This window comes from Podarcis bocagei, assembly GCF_964188305.1.
Source record: "Podarcis bocagei genome assembly, chromosome: 3".
Lineage (NCBI taxonomy): Eukaryota > Metazoa > Chordata > Lepidosauria > Squamata > Lacertidae > Podarcis > Podarcis bocagei.
The window spans coordinates 73613219-73635340 of record NC_138127.1 but is presented as its reverse complement, the minus strand read 5'-3'; the positions used below and the strand labels follow the sequence as shown (position 1 = coordinate 73635340).

The following is a 22122-nucleotide window of genomic DNA, read 5'->3' as shown; positions in this document are numbered from 1 at the left end:
AGACCCTACACCAATGTGACTTGGAAGACATGTTTCTTTCTTAACAAGCTTGTCAGTGCTTTGAATGACCTCAGGAGGTCAGTCAAGGACAGTATCAAGTGCTCCTTACTCTTCCTTTCAAAGCAGCTCCATTCACCACAAGGCTTGATAATGGGCATGGCATAAGCTCTAACCTCTGGGTGTTCTGTTGCCGTTGTGCAACCATTATAGCACGCTGGATTTCCTCCAAACCAAATGAAACTAATAGTTAATCAGATAGTGGTTTATCTTCCACTTTTCTTTTCTTTTTTTTTAAAAAATTTTTTTATTGTGTTTCTTTCCATAAGTTAACAGATTAATTTACATAGCAACATGCAGGAAACATTTTTTTTATATGTATATAAAGAAGAGTAAGAAAAGAAAAGAAAAACAGAAGTCAAACATCAACAATTCACTTTCTTTTGGACCTCCTCACATCCTCTCGACATTGCATTCATTATTCTAGCCAGTTCAGCAATTTGTTATCTTGTTTCAAATCTTATTATACCTTTGAGTTTATTATGTTACCAACTTCAGAAGTTTGTAATTTAGTTTCTATATTTTTAATAAACATAATATTTTGTTTCCAATTTGTCTCATTTTTCCGTCATTATTTACTTTATCATTTACTTAAATAAATTGCAGAAGCATAACGTTTCTTAGTCGTGCAAAATCTTAACATTCAAACAACTTATAGTGTTTTTGCAAATAGTCCTTAAATTTTTTCCAGTCCTCCTCCATTGTTTCTTCGCTCAGATCTCGGATTCTGCCAGTCATTTCTGCCAACTCCATGTAGTCCATCAGCTGCGTCTGCCAGTCCTCCAGTGTGGGTAAATCTGGTGTTTTCCAGAACTTTGCCATAAGGATCCTTGCTGCTGTGGTTGCATACATAAACAAAGTTCTATCCTTCTTTAACACCTTCCGGTCCACCATGCCCAGGAGAAAGGCCTCTGGTTTCTTAGAAAAGGTATATTTGAATACCTTTTTCAGCTCATTATGTATCATTTCCCAGAAGGCCTTTACTTTCGGGCAGGTCCACCAGAGGTGAAAGAATGTCCCTTCTGCCTCCTTACATTTCCAGCACTTATTATCAGAAAGATGATATATTTTAGCCAACTTGACTGGGGTCATGTACCACCGGTATACCATTTTCATAATGTTCTCTTTCAAGGCACTACATGCCGTGAATTTCATACCGGTGTTCCATAACATTTCCCAGTCCTCAGACATAATGTTGTGTCCTACATCCTGTGCCCATTTTATCATAGCAGATTTAACTGTCTCATCCTGTGTGTTCCATTGAAGCAGCAAGTCATACATCCTCGAAAGTACCTTAGTCTTTGGTTCTAGTAACTCCGTCTCCAGTTTCGATTTCTCCAACTGAAAACCCACTTTTTTATCCATTTTAAATACCTCTTGAATTTGAGCATAATGTAACCAATCTCGCACCTTACCTTTTAGTTTATCCTGGCTTTGGAGCTTCCAATTATCTCCAACTCTTTCAATCAATTCCCAATATTTTGGCCAATAGGCCTCCATATTGGGCCTTTTTTTAGAAATCTTGGCTTCCACTGGTGATAACCACCTCGGGGTCTTACTTTCTAGTAAGTCCTTGTACTTCATCCAGACGGCAAAAATTGATTTTCTGACAATATGGTTTTTAAACAGTTTGTGAACCTTCGCCTTGTCATACCACAAGTATGCATGCCAACCATACACATTATCAAACCCTTCCAGATCTAGGACATTGGTGTTTTCCAACAGAAACCAATCCTTCAGCCAGCAGAAGGCTGCAGCTTCGTAGTACAACCTTAAATCCGGCAGGGCAAACCCCCCTCTTTCTTTTGAGTCAGTTAGTATTTTAAATTTTATTCGGGGCTTTTTGCCCTGCCAGACAAACTTAGAGATGTCCTTCTGCCATTTTCCAAAACATTCCATTCTGTCCACGACCTGAAGGGTTTGAAATAAAAATAACATTTTTGGCAAAACACACATCTTTATAGCTGCGATTCGGCCTGACAAGGTAAGTTTCAATCTTGACCAAATATCCAAGTCTTTTTTAATTTCCAACCAACATTTTTCATAATTATCTTTGAAAAGGTTTAAGTTTTTAGTGGACAAGGATACCCCCAGGTATTTCACTTTTTTAACCACACTTAACTCTGTCTCTTTCTGGTACCCCTCTATCTCTGTAGGTGTCAGATTTTTGACCAAAACCTTAGTTTTTTGTTTGTTTAGCTTAAATCCCGCCACCCGACCAAACTCCAAGATAAGTTCCAAAACTCTTTTTGTGCTAGATTCTGGCTCCTGTACTGTCAAGACTAAGTCATCTGCGAAAGCTTTCAGTTTGTATTGTTTCGCTCCGACCACTATACCTTGCACCAACTGGTCCTCCCTAATCATATTCAGCAATACCTCCAGAACCGAGATAAATAACAGAGGGGACAGAGGGCACCCCTGTCGTGTCCCTTTTTCAATTTGGAGTTCCTCCGATACCACATTGTTCACTATCAGCTTAGCTTTTTGCTCTGAATAAATCGCTTCTAGCCCTTTTTGAAACCCCCGTCCCACTCCCATCCCTTTCAAGTTTTTCTTCATAAACATCCAAGAAATGTTGTCAAATGCTTTCTCCGCATCAATGAAGATTAAAGCTGCCCTTGTGTTTCTAATTCGCAACAGCTCCAATATATCAATAATGTTCCTGGTATTGTCCGACATATGTCTACCAGGGAGAAAGCCTGCTTGGTCCTTGTGAATTACTTCATTTAATACTTTTTTAAGTCTATTCGCTAAAATGTCTGCAAATATTTTGTAATCCACATTCAGGAGTGAGATGGGACGGTAATTCTTAAGCTGGGTCTTTTCCCTTTCTGATTTGGGTATCAATGTGATGAATGCTTCTTTCCACGTTTCCGGTGCCCTCTTCCCCTCCACAATCTGATTGCAAACCTCCAACAACGGTTGTATCAAGAAGTCTTTCAAAGTCTTATAATATTTGGAGGTGAGTCCATCCGGGCCTGGAGATTTGCCAAGTTGCATATTTTGAATGGCATCTTCAATTTCCTGTTGAGTTATTTTGCTGTTGAGAATTGATCTTTTATCTTGACTTATTTTAGGTAGTCCATTTGTCCTCAAAAATTGGTCTATTTCCGATTCTTTCTGAGGCCCCTGTGCATAAAGCTCTTTGAAATATCTGTGGAAGCACTTTCTTATTTCTTCTGGTTTCTGAACTATTTTACCTTGAATCTCCAAGTTTGTAACCGTATTTAACTTCTGTCTTTTTTTCAACTGCCAAGCTAACAACTTTCCACATTTGTTTGCTGATTCAAACGATCTCTGCTTCATTTGTTTAATTTTCCATTCAATCTCTTGATTAATCAATTTCGAATATTGTGCTTGATGGAATTTGATCTCTCTTAACACCTCTTTTGACTTTGGTTTGGTTCTCAGCTTTTTCTCTCCTTCACTTATTTTCTCTAAAATTTTTTCCTTTTTTCCATTCCAGAATTTTCTCTTTATTGTATTCTGTTGTATCAGAAACCCTCTCATTACAGCTTTACTTGCGTCCCAGATTATTCTTTTCTCCACCGTAGTGTTCAAATTTATTTCAAAATAGTCCTTAAGCATTTTTTGGGCCTTCTTAACAATCTCTTGATCTCTTAACAAGGTGTCATTCATCCTCCATCTGAAGGATCCAGTTGGGATAAGTCTCAATTCCATTTTCAAGGCGTTATGGTCGGAGCAGGTTTTTGGGCAGATTTCCACTTTTCTTGTTTTAGGTGCCAGCCCTCTAGATATCCAAATTTGGTCAATTCGTGTCCATGACAGATGGGCCTCGGAAAAGAAGGTTCCTTCTTTGACCAAGGGGTTCTTTGTCCTCCAAATGTCAATCAAGTCCATATTGTCTGTCATTTCAAAAAACGTTTTAGGAAGTCTGCCGTCTGTTGTTAGGTTTTGATTTTGGGATTTGTCCATATTTGTGGAAACCACCCCATTCATATCTCCCATCACGATGATATTAGAATAGTCCAGAAAATCCAGCATTGTCTCATGCAGCTTCTTGTAGAATTCTGATTTTCTTTTTTTTTTTTTATAAAATTTTTTATTGCGTTTCTTTCCATAGGTTAACAGATTTGTTTACATAGCAACATGCAAGAAACATTTTTTATATATGAAGAAAAATAAAAAAAGAAGAAAAAGTTAAGAAACTTTCATAACGTCCTTCGACAGTTCGCTTTTGGACCTCCTCACATCCTCTCAGCATTGCATTCATTATTCTAGCCAGTTCAGCAATTTGTTATCTTGTTTCCCATCTTATTATACCTTTAAATTTATTATGTTACCAATTTCGAAAATTTGTAATTTAGTTTTAACACTCTTAATAAACATAATATTTTGTTTCTAATTTGTCTCGTTTTTTTTCCATCAATACTTACTTTATCATTTACTTAAATAAATTGCAGAAGCATAATGTTTCTTAATCGTGCACAATCTTAACATTCAAACAACTTATAATATTTTTGCAAATAGTCCTTAAATTTTTTCCAGTCCTCCTCCATTGTTTCTTCGCTCAGATCTCGAATTCTGCCAGTCATTTCTGCCAACTCCATGTAGTCCATCAGCTGCGTCTGCCAGTCCTCCAGTGTGGGTAAATCTGGTGTCTTCCAGAACTTTGCAATAAGAATCCTAGCTGCTGTGGTTGCATACATAGAATTCTGATTTTCCATCATTTGGCGCATAGATTCCTAATATCAAAATCTTCTCCCCTTGTGTTTGAATTTCAATTGCAAGAATTCTTCCATGGTCATCCTTAAATAAAAATTTTGGTGACAGGTTTTCCTTTGCATATATTACAACGCCTCTTTTTTTGACTTTGTCTGATGAGATAAATTCTTGGCCTAGTCTTTTGTTAATTAATACTTTCCTGTGGAGCCTAGTCACATGTGTTTCTTGAAGGCATATTATGTCCAATTGTTCTTTTTTTAGGATATGAAATATCCTTCTTCTTTTTTCCGGAGAATTCCCGCCATTTATATTCCAACTAAGTAGCTGCAGAGACATCCTGTTCTGATTTAAGTGTTCTTAAGATGAGGTGCCTTCCTTTTGCTCAGGTCCCGAGGGTACAGGTGTTAACCCGCCACCAGGCGGTATTGTTAGTAAAGATGGAAGCCAATCTGTTCCTTTTTGAAGATCTTCTCCGTGGTCGTGAAGGAACTTTTGGTTGTCTTCAGGTGTTCTAATTTTAACCTTCCTTTCTTTGTAAGTAAAAGATAGTCCTTGTGGAAACTCCCACCTATAGGGAATTGCGTTTTGTCTCAGCAATTTTGCTAATTCTGTGTAGTTGGCTCTGAGATCCAACAGCTGTCTTGGGATATCTCTGTAGATTTCCACCCTTTTGTCTTGTATTTCAATTGCTTTTTTGAAGTGAAGGCCTAGGATCTTGTCTCTCTCTTCCTTTGATCTTAGAATTATCAAACAGTCCCTGGATCTGTCTTTCCTTACCAATCTTCCCAGTCTATATGCAGAGACAATCTTGAAGTCTGTGTCTTCCGTTATACCCCAGAACTTTGAAAATTCTTGTGTCAAATATCCAATCAGATCTCCTTGCTCAAGTTCTGGGATGCCTCTCAATTTGATGTTACTCTCGCGGTTTTTCAGTTCCACCATTGACAGATAGATTTGTTGTTCACCCACCTGTTTATGCAGAGGCTTGACTTCTCCTTTTATTTCTTCAACTTCTTTTTGTAAAGCTCCCACTTTCTGAATTGCTTCTCCAGCTAATTCCCGGTTTTCCGCTGTAGCTCCTTGCAAGTTCTCTATTGCTTGGGTGTGCTGGGAGACTTGTTCAGTCAATTTTTGAATCGAGGAGGTCGCTTTATCTATTTTCAAAGACTGGTCGTCCACTTTCTGATTTAAACTTGATAGTTGCTCCAATATCTGTTTTAATAATGTATCTGACCCACCTGCTGCCATATCTTCTTCAGTGGACTTCTCGGTTATTTCCCCTTCCCTCTGAGACACCAGTACAGCTGGAACCGATGATCGGCGTCCTTGGGTCAGTGTTGTTTGTACAAATTGTGTTGGTTTTCTTTCTTTTTTCTTTTTCCTTAGCCTCTTTAGATTCCTTAGCTTTAGATGCTCTTGTTCTCCCTGCACCACTCATCACACATCTGTCAATGTTCAAGGTCAGATTGTCTGTTGTTCCATGGGAGAGACAAATTCAGAAGTAAACAACCAGAGAAGTGGAATTCAAAACAAAAGTCAGTTCCCAGGATTTTATAATCCGAAAACCCTGTAGGGGGAGTGCCACCAAGTTTCAAAGACAAAGAAGGAAGTAATCCGCCATTAAAGTTCCTTATTTCAAATCAGTAAATCCAATAGTCCATCAGTCCCTTCAGAAACTCAAAGTTTCCCAAAGCACCTTTTAAAGTTCAACAAAGTTTCACAAATGGTGCTTGCAACGGTATCCCATCCAATCTCTCCTGCTCAAATGTAACAATTAAGCTCCAGCAAAATTTTTGCAACTGTTTCCGCAGTTTGACACAGTCTCCCTCTCTGGCAGCCCGACGATCTGGCTCCTTAAAGATACAGCCCGAAGAAGAAAAGAAACAGGAGGAAGGTCCCTGTTTACTACTTCTTTTAGTCAATGTCCATTTCCACCTTCAATTTAAAAGAACGAACAGGTCTAAAAGCACGAAAAGTTAAAGCTTCCCACAGTCCCGTTTCAAGCGCTTTCCGCTTTTTAAAGCTTTGCTTTGATCTTGTCAGCAATGTCGGAAGACGGACTTCCCTTTTCTCGTCTCCCGCTTTCAGCCGAATTTACGAAATTCTTTTGCCAAAATTTTAAACCCCTTTACTCACGGGTATGTTGCTTGCAGTTTGGTGTTGATTTTAGGAAGAAGGATCAGCGCTCATCTGTAACAGCCGCGCGGCTTCACTTCCGCGGAAAGAGCGATGAACTCACAGCACCGCTACCCCTCCTTCACTCCGGGTCTCCTTACAGGGTCCCTTCTGTGTTTTCAGAGCAGCTTCTGGTGCCCGCCGAGTCCCACGGCCACGGGCTCACTCTACCCGTGGTTTATCTTGATGGGTCGTCGCTATGCCGCAGCGAATGACCCTTTTCCGCGGAGCCCCTCTTCAGAGAACGAAGAGGACCGCCATTACAGTTTCGCGCCGCCCCCGGAAGTCCCCACTTTTCTTTTCTTTCTTTTTTGAGATTGCAGTTCTCAGCATGGGCAGTTTGGTGCTGCCTTGAACTTCCATATTCAGGTTATCTGCCAAATGGACTTATTTGCCTGGAACAGCAGTGAGCGCCTTGAGAACTGGATCTCACAACTGAGCGAGCACAGACTGACTTTTGAACACCTTAAGCTGCTTGAGATTGTGAAATAGGGTGACCTGGGCTCAAACGCCCTTTCGTCATGCAGCTCAATGGGCCCATCACACACTCTTGGTCTAATCGGCCTCGCAAGGTTGTTGTGAAGATAAGAGGACCAAAGAGAAGTTTCTTGGATTCCCATTAGGACAACTGCAAGTTGTGATAAAATACATGTTCACTGATGTGTTTTAACATGTATTAAATTTTCATATTTTAAAAAAATTCACAAATTAATACAGAAATGGGAATGGAATGGGTGTATGAGTTAACATCTGCTAACTGACTAGGGCCAGAAATGACGTGATCTGCCCATCCCTAGAGGATGGAGAGAGGTAACCTCCATTTATGTCACCTTCAGTTCCTTGGAATCTGGTGGGATGCAGATGGAAGATATGAAAGACAACTATACAGTACATGGAAATATTATGGGGTTGTTTGTATTTAGAGCTGGGAGCCCCCAAAAACCTTTAATTGTGCTTTGTCAGGTTTAGCTAGCTACCCATGCCACCCCTCTCTTTCTCCAATCTCTTCCTATCAGCATTTAGACTGCAAGATCCTCAGGGCAGGGAATCTTTTCCTTCTGTAAGAAACACGCTGGCTACAATAATGGCTTACTAATACCCCCAGTTTTAACTGAAGCATTATCTTGTGCTGGGATTGTTTGGGGCATTAGATATTCTCTTTAAGATAGCACAGAGTTTGGTTTGGGGGAGAGACTCTGGCTCTCCAGGTGTTGCTGAACAACAACTCTCACCGGGAGTTGCAAAATTCAGAAGTGAAAGTTAGGACACTGTGCTCAAAAATCTACACTATCAGAGTTAGTGCAGGTTTAAAAACAAGTACTCGCCGTAAAAGCTACAAACACAGTTGGCAACAAGGCAGATGGATGCCCTGGCAGGGCTCACAGAGAATGGAGAGTGTTTATGAATTTGCATTTTGATATACTTTGCATTGCCTGCTTCACTCTGTGAAGTTTTTCAGAGCTGGACTCAAGTCTCATTTTTTAAAATGGTGCTGCCAGCCCTGGGAAGTGAAGGATTACAAAGTGCCTCTGTTGAGCAGCTGACTGTGAACCTATTTTTAGCCCTGTGTTTGTAATAAGGGGCTTTGAAGAGCCCTCTCAACTGTCAGAGCCAGGACTGTGGCGAGAACACACTGGAACGCAGTCAAGAGTTGTACCTTCCCTCCCCCCTCCATCAAGTCCACTCCCAACAAGGGCCTTCCATTGTTGCTATAGTGCTGCATTTTTACATGCCAAAAGTGGGTGGGGGGAGCAGTGAAATGAATGAGCAAGAGGGGAAGGTGCTGGCTGCCAAGGCTAAACAGAGGTGGGAGGGAGGGGGACGGGTGCATGAATGGGAAATAGATGTTGCCCGAGAAAGGGAAGGAGAAGGTACTGCAAGGACACTGGGCAAACAACTCACAAGCTTGAAACCAAACCGAATCTATGGTTTATCACTCAACAGCTGCAACTATCCTGTAATTTCTTGGATGCCTGAAACAGCCAACACAGAGGAGCTCTGGGCACACAGAGCTTTCTTAGCATGCAAGGGGAAATGTGCCTGCTGGAGAGGGGTGGGGCGAGCTTGTCAAGGAACAAAGTCAGAACTTGAGAGTGACCTCCTCAATATTTATCATGCAAACTGGCTCTGCCACAACCGCTGTGAATCCACATGAAACTTGAGATTTGAAAATGCACATTGAACAGTATTTCATTCTGTGGAAGCGAGCGCTGAGCAGCATTTCCAATGGCCTGGCTTGCACACCACACTCAGCCAACTGTTGGCTTAATGCACTGAAGCGATGGAACCAAAAAAAAAAATCTTGCCAAAAGCAGGACCCGAGCCAATGGGTTTAAACTACAAGAAAAAGGATGAATACAGTGGAACAAACTGTATCAAGAAGTCCTCCATCGTTAGAGGACTTTAAGCAGAGGCTGGATGGCCACTTCTCAGGGATGCTGAAATAGTAGGTTTCCTGCATTCGCAGGAGGTTGGACCAGGTGACTGACAAGATGCCTTCTAACTCTATCATTCTAGTCCTCGCATCGCATGCTCCAGAAGTTACTACAAGATCATGTTATGTTTGGACTGTAACTAAAAAGGCCAGCTCCAATAGCATTTTATTTAAAAACCCATGAACGTTGTGTTTTAAGTCAACTGACAGCGATCTTGAACCTGCAAACTGAGAGAAGTCAAACTGAGAGAAGTCATTTACAGTGTAAACGGGGGCGGGTATTCAGGGGATACTTGGTTCCACCACTCTACTCCCCATAGTCGGGAGTGAGAATGAGAGGGCACCTTAACTCCCTGGCTATCTAGCATATTGAGATACTATTGATGTCACCAGCTATTCATGCTGGAGCAATAATGTTCTCCAGTCCAGGGAGAATGAATGTAAAATTTTGTGTTCGGTCCATACCGAGTGCTGCACTCACACAACTAACACCACTAAGGGTCACTTCACACACTGCAGGATTAGCGGGTATATATCACAGACCCATGCTGAGTACGTTACTACAACTATATCTGTAACATCTGAAGTAGATCCATACATTAAACTTTGGCATTAATATCACACTCTTTCCTCTTCAAAGTACCCGACATAGATGAATCTTCAGTTGGGGAGATTATTCAAAGCACCCCCAGTGTTCGCAAATAATGCACTGTGAAAGCACGTCAAAGTGCAAGTAGATAAATAGGCGGGAAGGTAAACAGCGTTTCCGTGTGCTGCTCTGGTTTGCCAGAAGCGGCTTAGTCATGCTGGTCACATGACCCCAAAGCTGTACGCCGGCTCCCTCGGCCAACAAAGCGAGATGAGCGTCACAACCCCAGAGTCGGCCACGACTGGACCTAATGGTCAGGGGTCCCTTTACCTTTTTAATAAGATAAAATGAACTGGATGATAAACTTTACAATGTAATAATTTAGCCTTGCAATGATGTCTGATTCTTACTGCTTCACGTATTTTTGCTGCAACAGCGATGATGATAAAGAGTCATCCCAAATCACAGGTGGGAGGCAGAAGTAGCATGACTTTATTAAGGCCACACAGAAAAGCCAGTGGACAGCCAAGAGGAGAAAGTAGGTGTTCTTGGCTCTAGGTCCTACATTCAGTTCACCAGACCACAATCCCCTAGAGAAGGCCCAGTATGACTGAGTCTTTCTGTTTTGCAAAAGCCCGTTGGCTCCATTCCTTGTTTGTCCAGTGTGATTCTATTCACAGGGCTTGTAGTAACAGAGCTCTACAGTGATTACCCCCAAGTATATAACATCAAGTAGAAAATGAAAGGACTGAGCCACTCCCTAGAAAGTAGGCAGGCAATTCTCTCTGTGGTTGTTTTGAACAACCAACTACAAGGTGCCTTCCCTGCTCCATTATGGATGCATGATCCACTGAACTAGAAATGTGCTAGGGAAGTGAGGGCAGGAACCACAGCTCACAGGTAAAGCAAGTGTTTTGCATCAGAATAGGATGCAAATGATCTCTGCCCAAGACCCTGGATATGACAAGAGTAGTAGACAATACTGAGTTTGATGGACAGAACAAGCTGGTGTAAGGCAGCTACATGCCAGGCTGTACCCTGTAGAGCAGGGGGTGGGCAAAAGGGAAAAGAAACAGACAGCCATGTTTGGTGTGAGAGACAATGCTCCACCTGTCCTCTGCTACTTGAAGGATCTTGGGCCCCATTGGTGGCTGCTCTCAGACTCTGGAACTCCCTCCCTGGAGAAACTAGACTAGCTCCCTCCTTGTCCTTCTGCTGGCAGGTGAAGACCTTCCTCTTCCAATAGGTTTTTGAGAACTGACAGCTTTAATGAAAGGTCTGGTGTCATGCTATTTTTATTGTAATTGTTTTCATGTTTTAAGCAGATTTTATATATGTACTGTATATAGCTTTATATTAATGCTTAATTTTTCTTTAAAAAAATATTGCTTTTTCTACATTTTTACCTTGAGTACCATTAGGGAAAAGGCAAAGTAAAAATAAAATAAAAAATAAAATAAAATAGTCAACTCTCAGCAGATTGGCCTACAGGGATTCTCAGCAAGGGACATCTCATTCACAGAGCTACAAGTGCCACAGAAAGTTACTACAGGTTCCAAACTGTAAGATGGTCATGGCAAAAGATCTAGCAATGGACTTCCCTTTAGCATTTTAGTGCTAATATACACATTTTTGCAAAGCCGTTTCCCCTACTCAAGAACATTTTTTATATTATTTTCACAAGCATGCATTTAAATGCATGTTTATTATATGCATTTTTATTCAATTACTTGGCTGCAGAACTGCACCAAAAAATTCTGAGAAGTGTGAATTTTGAAGGATGGCTGAGCTTCAGTTCACGTATTGAAAAAGTGAATCAGGTAGGTTTGCCAAGTACAAATTGAATCAGTGTTTTCCCCCATCCTTGGTTGTATTGCAGCACCATACAGCTGTGTGACCACCAGTTCCATACCTGCTTGCTTCCCTGCCTTTCTCCCTCCTTGGCAGATGTTTTGGCCGCTACTAAATGATTTGATACATAGGCTACACCCGACCCGTTCAGACCTGTCCACAGAGGCCACACCAAACACCTGCTCAGAGACCAAGCCTCTCTGAAAGAAGCAAAAGCAAGTGTTCCAACATTTTTAGGGCATGTCATTTGTCAAACTCCCATTCCCCCAGCTCTCAGTAGCAGATCAAACAAGTTTCTTAAGGGGTACATCTGGTAATATCATCAGCCCAGCCCTACGGGAGACGGTTTTAGGGAAACAGGCGGTGCTTGACAAAAGAAGAAAAGCTCGTTCTTCTCTCACCAAAAACACAGTGCCTGAGTTCCCGAGTGAGTATTTGGAAAGCACGAAATACTTACAGCTTCAACAGCTTTCAATCCAGTCTTTATGTTGTTCACTTCCTTCTCCAGCTCCACCAGGCTGCAAGGAGACACAGAGAGACATAGAGCAGTTGAAAACAAAAAGAGCAGTGTTACATGGGAATACAGGAACTGGTGAGGCAGTAAAGATCGCTGGTCCATCCAGTCTGGTATCCTGCCTCCGGCCCCAGCCCCACACCAGATGCTTTAGAGGTGGCAAGAAGAGGTCCATTCTGTGTTGCATGAGCTTTTAATAGGAGGGTTCAGACCCCGGGCTGCTTGCACTCACACGCAAGATCCCACACTATTCAGAAGAGAATAAGCCTTTAAACCTCTGGATAAACGAAATGGGGGAGGCAGGCTGAAGCGCCCAACATTTTGACATGGCATGGCCAGCTTTAAATAAAGCAGAGAGCTTCTGCTTCTCTTCTTCCAATAGAGGCCTTGGGGGGACTAATGGACTGGTTATTTGTTTGCTATTGACTAGTTTTTCATTCTGCTTGTGTCAGGCGTCCAAACCCCCATGGTAGGTTGCCAGGAATGGATAGAACAAGGAAAGTTCTTACCAATGCTATTTATTCAATATTCACAGAGATAGGCTTAGAAATGCAGCCTCTTTTAGTAATGGTGTTGCTCTGAGTGAAACCCCACCCCCTCCGTCTCTCCCACTTCCTCATGAGACATCGCTATGGGTGCTAGAAAGAGCCTTTTGCCTTTGAGGTCTCTGCTCTCCTACTTTCAATGCCCACCGGGTTCTAGAAGGGGGGAGGGGGGTTGGAATGCTTTCTAAAGACACTGAGTCATTCAGCTGTCTCTCCCCTGATGCTTATTCTTCCTCCTCCTCCTCCACCTCCTCTCCCATTTCCCAGCTTTTCTGCTCATCTGCCTCTGAGCTGTAACCTTCCTCAAACCCCTGTTGTAATTCTGAACTGTCTCCTTCTTCTCTGGAAGGGTCAGGCTGGGGAAGCAGTCTCCACCATTTCTCCTCTGCCCAGTCCCTGACATCTTGACTTATGTTCTTACCTCCTCTTTTAGTATGTATCTTTTAATAAATTTAATCATTTTCTGTTCTTAAGTCACCTTGGGCACATAGTGCAGAAAGGCAGGACAGGAATTCCATTGATTAACTATTACCTGCTTAACTCACAGGCAGGAACCCAGCACCAGAATAATCATCTAAAGAGGATCAGCTTCTTCCACCCCACCGACATTATTATGCCCTCCTCCCAAAAACTGACAGCAGAATACAATGCACATCCACTCTGATGTATGCCAGCATGGTGTAGTGATTAAGAGTGTTAGACTAGGACCTGGGAGACCACAAAGCTCCCAGGGTGACCTTGGGCCAGTCATTGCCTCTCAACCTAAACTACACACAGGGTTGTTGTAAGGAGAAAATGGGTAGAGAGGCAGAAGCATGATCATCACCTTGAAGTCTTTGGAGGAAAGGTGAGATTAAAATGCAATAAAAAAGTGAAAATGAAATGAAACTGAGTTTAATGGGACTTATTCCCAGGCAAGAATTGTACATTGTGGCATGAGTAAAATAACCCCTTTTGATTAGTTGAATAAAAAGTGACCATAAAGATCCATGGAAAACTACTAATGTTGAGGGATAACTGTTGGCTTTTCATGCAATAGTATACTGGGCTATAAAAAGTGGCAGAAACATAGAATTGTAGAATTGGATGGGGCCCCAAGGGTCATGCAGCCTAAATTCCTGCAACGCAGCAATCTCAACACATGGTCTCCCATCCAATTTGAAACCAATCTGGACCCTGCTTAGCTTTGCAAATGTGCTAGCAGATTTATTGCTGCAGCATCATGTGAATCTACAACATCTAGCCACTAATGCTGTACAGATCATATTCCATTTTTCACTGCAGGTTAACAGCCTATTTTACAACACATTATTATATGTCGCCTCTAGTCAGGTTGCTGAATGAGCAAATGTCAACACAATGATCTAGTACCCATCCTTTGTTGAATTTTTAATGCCAGCCCCAGCCCCAAACTTACTTGACTTTTGCTGCTTCTGGAAGATGCTGTAGTTCAGACTGCATGTCTAGAATATCTAGGTAGTTCTTTTCAAAGATCATAATCAGGTAGTGTAACAGCGTAATGTTCCTAAGAAAAACAGATATGAATGAGGCAAAAAACCAGGATATCTGGAATAACTGACATGCCATGCAAGATGTCTGGCATGAAGTCAGGCTCACCAGTTCAGGGTTAGATAAGCATCAGCATTTATGTTTCTTTAATAAAAGCCATGTAAACAAAAAGCAAACATATCTCTTTATAAAAGCAACAAAAAATATTTCACTTGGACCCACCCATCCAACAAAGAATGTTTAATGAAGAACAACATAAAAATATTTATAAGGAATATACAAGCAAGTAAGCAAATAAACCTACTTATCTATGCTAGATTTGGTGTCTGCTATTTTATTGAGGCTGGAGACCTTAAAGCCATAGGCGTTTCCTCTTTGGCCCTTGTTCATGTAGTTGCCAAAGGCTAAAACGACTTCCAGGAGCTGCTTCAGCCGCTTACTACGTGTGAGCTCCTTGGAAGCCAGGAGAAGAGCTGAAAGAGAGAAATAAGAAATTCCCTTAAGTTAACAGAGTGGTGCCATTTCAATCAGCAAATGTGAGGCAATCATCCTTCTTCCAAATCCCAAGTCCCAAGGCAAACAGCCCCTGCCCCAGTCATTTTCCCTCGAGAATCAAAAATGTATAAGAATGTCACTAAAGAGCTTTTCCATTACAGTGAAGAGCATATACAGCAACTTCTGGTTTCCATTCAAAGTGAAAACCAGAAGCTGCAGCAAGTGGAATTTTTTTGGTATTTACTGTCAAGTGAGGCAGAGGTACCCACACATAGTGGGTCTCACATAGGATGGTGGTCTAGCTAATGAAAGAGACAGAGAGGAGCCAGGCAATATAAACTACACTGTCAGAATTGTGACTGGACCTACCACACGGTGGTTGCCTTGCACTGACCGCGACACTACCCAGTGGAAGACAGCCAATGCTATTCCTATTCAGAGTAGACCCATTGAAGTTAATGAACGCCACTAACTTAGGTTCATTCATTTCAACGGGCTTACTCTGAGTACGACTCGGTTGCCTACAGCCCAGCATCTTTTTGCAAGTCCTGCAATGGTCTCTGAAAACTTTCGCTTTACCTTCTACTTTGGGTTTCGCTTCTGCAAGCCTCTCTGGGAACTTCTTCTTAAAGAATAATGCTTGAAGCCGCTGCTGGTAGTGGTCGATCCTAAAGTAGCGAAAGATGTGGGTTATATTTCAAGGGAGCCCCAGAAAACAAAGCCACTATGAGCTCAGTCTGTATTTATACAAAACCTAAAATGACTAGGGTATGGATGAGGAACCTGTGGCCCAACAGATGTTGTTGGATGCCAACTCCCATCAGCCCCAGGCAGCATGGCCAGGGGTCAGAAATTATGGTGGAGGGCCACAAGTTCCCCACCCCTGAACTAGAGGATGCTTTAAAGCCTCGGTGGGTGGAATAAATAAGGTGGCTGGCAGAGTTCAAGAAACATCATCTGCCATTTGGCTTTGGGCACTAAGATATTGTATAATACAGCAGAGTGCTAAGGGCCATCATTAACAGTCATCATTTCACTTGAAATGGAGAAAAGGAAGGAAGGAAGGAAGGAAGGAAGGAAGGAAGGAAGGAAGGAAGGAAGGAGAGAGAGAGAGAGAGAGAAACAATCCAGATGCATAGAAATATATTTATTCAGTCTAACAAGCTTCCAATATTTCCTTCCATCAAGGGCACTCATAGGCAAAACCAACATGAGTCTTTGGCATCAGACTCTGTTGCGAATTGCAACATTTTGTGCAGTGCTGGGCCAGCAATATCTTAATAAAGGGATTTCTATTAGTGGCTTGTGATCAATTTTAGCTGACAAGTACAACAGCTTGAAAAAGCAAACAGGAGATTCTGAATAACATCCCTGCTCTTATTCCCTCCTCCTGCCATGCCTACAGATACACCACACAGAGAGACAGAGACATTTATATGTAGTATATATACACCTGCTCATTTCATAAAGAAAACGGTCTGCCCGAGCCATGCGGTCAATTTCATGCTTGTGTTCCTCCAGCAGATCAATATCACTCTTCTCTGGGACAAACTTCAGTAGCTGGAACCACAGGTGGGGAGAAAAAGGAGAAAAAAAGACAGCATGAGGGAACTAACCAGGGCAAGGGGAAGACAGCAGGAGAGTGAACTAATAGGGTTGCCCACTGTAAGAAAATGCTGCTTGGAATTCCCCATGTGACTGTAATTTCTAAGCAAGGCAGCTGTGGTCATACAAGTGACCTTTCTGAAACATCTGGTTGGATTCTCTGACTTAGATTCTCCCCTCTGTGACCCTCATTAGATACTTTCAAATTCCATATAGGATTTGCCATATCTAACAGCTATAGGCAGTGTATGTCTAATAAAGAACTCCCTTAATGGCCAGAGGCACTCCTGAGTGTAAATGAAGGACAATCTGGCCCTAAAAGTGTTGAGCCTACTCAGCCTCCAGTAGACACAAAGCTTTGACTATTCCCCCCCCCCCAACTTTTAAAAATGGTTTTGCCCTGGGGAGACAATGAACAATATCAGTGTGACTGGGCAGATGCTCAATAGAGGCTCCTATTCATGTGTTGAACTTAAAAGCTCATACGTTGACAGATTTTTTACATATCTAGTGGGAGTAATGTTTTGGCCTGGCCAAGCGTGTGTATGTTTGTGTGTGTGCTCCTGCGCATGCGCACACACAGACGCACAAAAGCTCCCTAGTTACTAAAACAAACAGCCTGCAAGAAACATCAGACAATGGTTCTGCTTTTTATCATTCCCTCCTCTATACTAAGGAGCAGTTTAAATGCCAGCAATCCATAGATGTGATAATGGTAGTGCAGGAAGCTATAATAGCCAAAGAACACTGAAAACTGGAATGCAATGTTCTTTGTGGATACTAATGTACAAACCAAGAGCTTTTGGAATATTTATTCATTTAAGAGATTTATATCCCACTCTTTGATCATACTTATAATGCCCAGGTTGGCTCAACAGAAAGTCAAAGGACCTTGAAAAGGGAGATACTAATCTCATTTTAACATGTAAAAGAACTCATAGTGCCTATCTACTCAGAAGTAAGACTTATGGCCTTCAATGGGACTTACTCCCCAGTTAAGTGTATATAGCAGGCATCCCCAACCTGCGGCCCTCCAGATGTTTTGGCCTACAACTCCCATGAACTCTAGCCAACAGGACCAGTGGTCAGGGATGATGGGGATTGTAGTCCAAAACATCTGGAGGGCTGAAGGCTGGAGATGCCTGGTATATAGGACTGCAGATCTGGTGGTTTAAGGGACTAAAACTACCATAGCAAAAATAATGGCACAGATGAGATCCATACCAAAGCATCACCTGCAACTGAAATAAAGTATAGTGGCAATTGGTAAGTTTGTGGCTGAGTTTAAATATCAGATGAGGCCACCACACTGTCATACATTACCCTACACTAGCTCAGCACACCATTTTTAAAAGATACATAGATTACCTCACTCACCCCCAATTCTAAATATTTTTTTTCACTACCCTTTCTTCCTTCTGTTTTTCTTTCTTTCTTAAGTCTTAGGACCAGCACTGCCCTCCCTCACAATAGTAAATTAATACTGGTTCATCTGAAATTATTATTATTAGTTTAGTAGACCAACAGCTATGAAGGAACTCTGAAGAAAATTGACATATTAACATGATGTGAGTGTTAGGTTGGAGAGATGATGTTTTTTTACATTTCAAAGCCAAATGCAGTTATTCCAAGAAGTAAAGGCTGCCTTCAAGTTGTAATATGGCCCACTGTGGGGCAACCTGTGGTATTCCAGAGGCTGTTGGGAATCAAACTCTGTCCATGAAGTATGGACAATGGTCAGGGATAATGGGTGTTGCAGTCCAACAACATCTGGAAGCCACAGGTTGCTGACCCTTGCTCTAGATAATGAGTAGCATGACATGAGTGAAAAGAGGATGAGAAATATTCCCATTAAAATCAACATGTTTAGTAGCCCTTACAAAGAATATTACCTGTTCCAGCATATCTTTAGCAAGATCTTCTTCTTCATCCATTTTCAAGATTGCTTGTCGGATTTCCTCATTGGATAGCTTCAACCTTTAACAACATCAATATTGCCCCATTATTTTTATTAATAATAATATTTTATTATTATTATTGCTTGCATGGCTAATTTTGATCAGTCTGAAAGTTCAGCCAATATTCTGTCGTAAAAACTTCCCTTAGATCTATAAGAGTGAGCAAAAGTTAAACCTTGCAAACATTTTCCCCCTCCATTCTTGAGTGACTGGCAATGGCTACCATAGGAATTAACTTTTTTAAATTGGTGGTCTGCAATTTAATGGAACCACCTTTACCACCGGGGCCTTGTAAAGACCCCAAGATCTCCTGCAACGATTTTGCAAAGTTTTTGCAGATAAAATCACTCATATTTGGAAGGAGCTAGACACCACCGTGGGAGCAGGGCTGGGGCGGGAGAGTGCTAGAGCCCTGTCTGGTCAAGTTGCATGGAATCAATTTCAATCCGTTACCCCCGAGGATGTGGACAGGCTGCTTGGACGCGTGAAACCAACCACCTGTCTCCTTGATCCTTGCCCATCCTGGCTAATAAAAGCAAGCCGGGAAGGGCTGGGCGATGGGCTCTGCGGGGTGGTGAATGCTTCCCTCTGTGAGGGAACATTCCCAGACCCGCTGAAAGAGGCAGTCATTAAACCGCTTCTTAAAAAACCATCTTTAGACCCGGCCAGTATGGCCAACTATCGCCCAGTCTCAAATCTTCCATTCTTGGGCAAGGTGATTGAGCATGTGGTTGCTGAACAACTCCAGGCACGCCTGGAGGATGCGGACCATTTGGATCCCTTCCAATCAGGGTTCAGGCCTCATCATGGGACTGAAACTGCCTTGGTCGCACTGGTTGATGATCTCCGGCGAGCTAGGGACAAAGGTGAGAGTTGTTTCCTAGTTCTGCTGGATCTCTCAGCGGCCTTTGACACCATCGACCATAACACCCTTCTGGACCGCTGGGAGAGATCATCAGGGGGTTTGGACTGGGTGTCCATCAATATGCAGATGATACCCACAGCTCTACCTCTGTTTCAAATCAGAACCAGTGAAGGCGGTGAAGGTCCTGTGTGAGTGCCTGGAGGCGGTTGGAGGATGGATGGCGGCTAATGGATTGAAGTTGACTCCTGACAAGACAGAAGTACTGTTTTTGGGGGGCAGAGGGCGGGCTGGTGTGGAGGACTCCCTGGTCCTGAATAGGGTAACTGTGCCCCTGAAGGACCAGGTGCGTAGCCTGGGAGTCATTTTGGACTCATAGCTGTCCATGGAGGCGCAGGTCAATTCTGTATCCAGGGCAGCTGTCTACCAACTCCACCTGGTACGCAGGCTGAGACCCTACCTGCCCGCGGACTGTCTCGCCAGAGAGGTGCATGCTCTAGTTATCTCCCGCTTGGACTACTGAAATGCGCTCTACGTGGGGCTACCTTTGAAGGTGACTCGGAAACTACAGCTAATCCAGAATGCGGCAGCTAGACTGGTGACTGGGGGCGGCCGCCGAGACCACATAACACCGGTCTTGAAATACCTACATTGGCTCCCAGTACGTTTCTGAGCACAATTCAAAGTGCTGGTGTTGACCTTTAAAGCCCTAAACGGCCTCGGCCCAGTATACCTGAAGGAGCGTCTCCACCCCCATCGTTCTGCCCAGACACTAAGGTCCAGCGACGAGGGCCTTCTGGCGGTTCCCTCATTGCGAGAAGCCAAGTTACAGGGAACCAGGCAGAGGGCCTTTTCGGTAGTGGCGCCCGCCCTGTGGAACGCCCTCCCATCAGATGTCAAAACGATAAACAACTACCTGACATTCAGAAGACATCTTCAGGCAGCCCTGTTCAGGGAAGTTTTTAATGTATGATATTTTAGTGTTTTTTTGGTTTCTATGGAAGCCGCCCAGAGTGGCTGGGGAAACCCAGCCAGATGGGAGGGGTATAAATAATAAATTATTATTATTAAATTATTATAACTTTAAGCAATCACAATATATTGGGGGGGGGGGACTATTCACACAGGGCCAACTTCCCAATGGAGTTGGTGAAAGAACCTCCATGCATAAGGAAAACATCAGTGGAGATACACATGACGGGAGCATTCAAAGTCTAATTTATAGTACCTTGCAGAAAAATAAAAAAAGAAACACTGAAAAATTCCACACTTTTTGTTGCCTTCATAGTCTTGGAATAGTGAATAAACAAATGTCAATGCTTCCCAGACAGGAAACAGTACTAAGCCTGAGATATTTAACACATTTTAACACTGCCCAATATAATCAGCAGCTAGTAATTAAAACATGGAAGGTTATGTTAAAAATAAAAACCTTTAAAATTTGAGCTGTGCTCTTTCCAGCTATTCAAAAATGTAAGGCCAAACTTATGCCCTTCAGCCAATGCATAGCATAGACCCAGAAGACAAGGCATAGCCCTATATCTGAGCTGGGAAGCTGCAACTGGAAACTATGCTCTACAGCAACTATGCACTGAAGCATAGAACAGGCTGTCAGAGAGAGACTCCACTATTACTCTTATTTTGTCATTTTCCTTCATCTAAATATATATACACACAATTCATATTGAATGGATAATGGGTCCTCTTTGTGTATGGAAAATCATAACACTCATCCTTCTACTTGGCATCAGTTTCAGCAGGGAAGCCAAAAACCGAAGAGGCCATGGAGAATGAATTACCCTCCTACATCCCCAAGAGAAGTTCCCCTCCAACTCGAATTTCAGAACCATTAAGCAAGATACTCCAGAGAAATCTGTGCTGCTCCTGCCCATGGTCATAGTTACTGTGGCCTCACCATGTTTTCAGTTTCCAAACCCGACAGTTTGATGCCTTCCCAAGGTGCTCAGTTATCTCAAGATTTAAAATGCTAAAAGCATGAGCAGTGAAATCTAAGAAACCGAAATGTTTGTGCAACTGTACTAAGCAACTAACAAGGAAATGTTTGGTTCAGGCAACCTGTCCTCCTATCACAGAGAATTACATGGTCCCATTCTAAGATGCAATTCAACAAGACTCACTGAAAGTCTGCAGGTGAATACATGGAGCTTAAGGTGTGCCTCAAAGATCCCTGCAGAGTCTATTAATCTCAGGGCCAAATACATCACTTAAGCTGAGATATGTAGCTAGTATAAGTGTACGATTGTTGGATATAAGCATATACCAGTTGCCAAGGTAGTAGATGATCTGTATCAGTACCCTAATGTGGAGATTAGAGGGCTTAATCCAGATCTAGATTTGCAATTTGCACTGACAAATTATTCATTTGTCTCAAAGAGAGCTTTATTTCTCTATGCAAATTGCTGGCGTGGGGAAGCCAAACTGAGGGGAAAGGGTTAAAAAAGGGCATATGCCCCACCCTAGAGTCTCAATTCAAATCAGGGGCCCTGTAAAAAGAAAAAGAAGTTCTACAGTTAGGGAGACACATATTTATATAACTTATTGTCTAGTTTGGCCCTCAGACTATACTAAGCCAGCACACAGCTGCAACTCACGCAACCACAAATGCGCTACTCTCTCTCACACCTAGAAATGGATGAGCAATTGGGCCAAAGGGCTGTTAATCACGTATTTTCATTATTATTGACTAACCACGCAATGGATCTTAAAATAGCCAACAGTAACATAAAGCAGATGTGTTGCTTTTTAAGCAAAAACAGGTGAACTGGTTTGAACGAAAACGTAAAGCAGATCCCTAGAATCTTTCCACTCAGGGTTGAGCGAA

General features: G+C 42.4%; 1 protein-coding gene across 7 annotated transcripts in view; it reads right to left on the bottom strand.

The window, feature by feature from the left end:
• DAAM2 (dishevelled associated activator of morphogenesis 2) overlaps nt 1-22122 on the bottom strand; it is a 226984-nt gene that overhangs the window by 20030 nt on the left and 184832 nt on the right. For all 7 annotated transcript variants that reach the window (XM_081186365.1, XM_081186362.1, XM_081186368.1 and 4 more), the window contains 6 exons: nt 18353-18437; nt 16309-16415; nt 15435-15523; nt 14665-14833; nt 14269-14376; nt 12250-12310 (listed from right to left, as the gene is read on the bottom strand). In XM_081186365.1, the coding sequence (XP_081042491.1) occupies nt 12250-12310; nt 14269-14376; nt 14665-14833; nt 15435-15523; nt 16309-16415; nt 18353-18437 (619 nt within the window). The remainder of the gene's footprint in view (nt 1-12249; nt 12311-14268; nt 14377-14664; nt 14834-15434; nt 15524-16308; nt 16416-18352; nt 18438-22122) is intronic.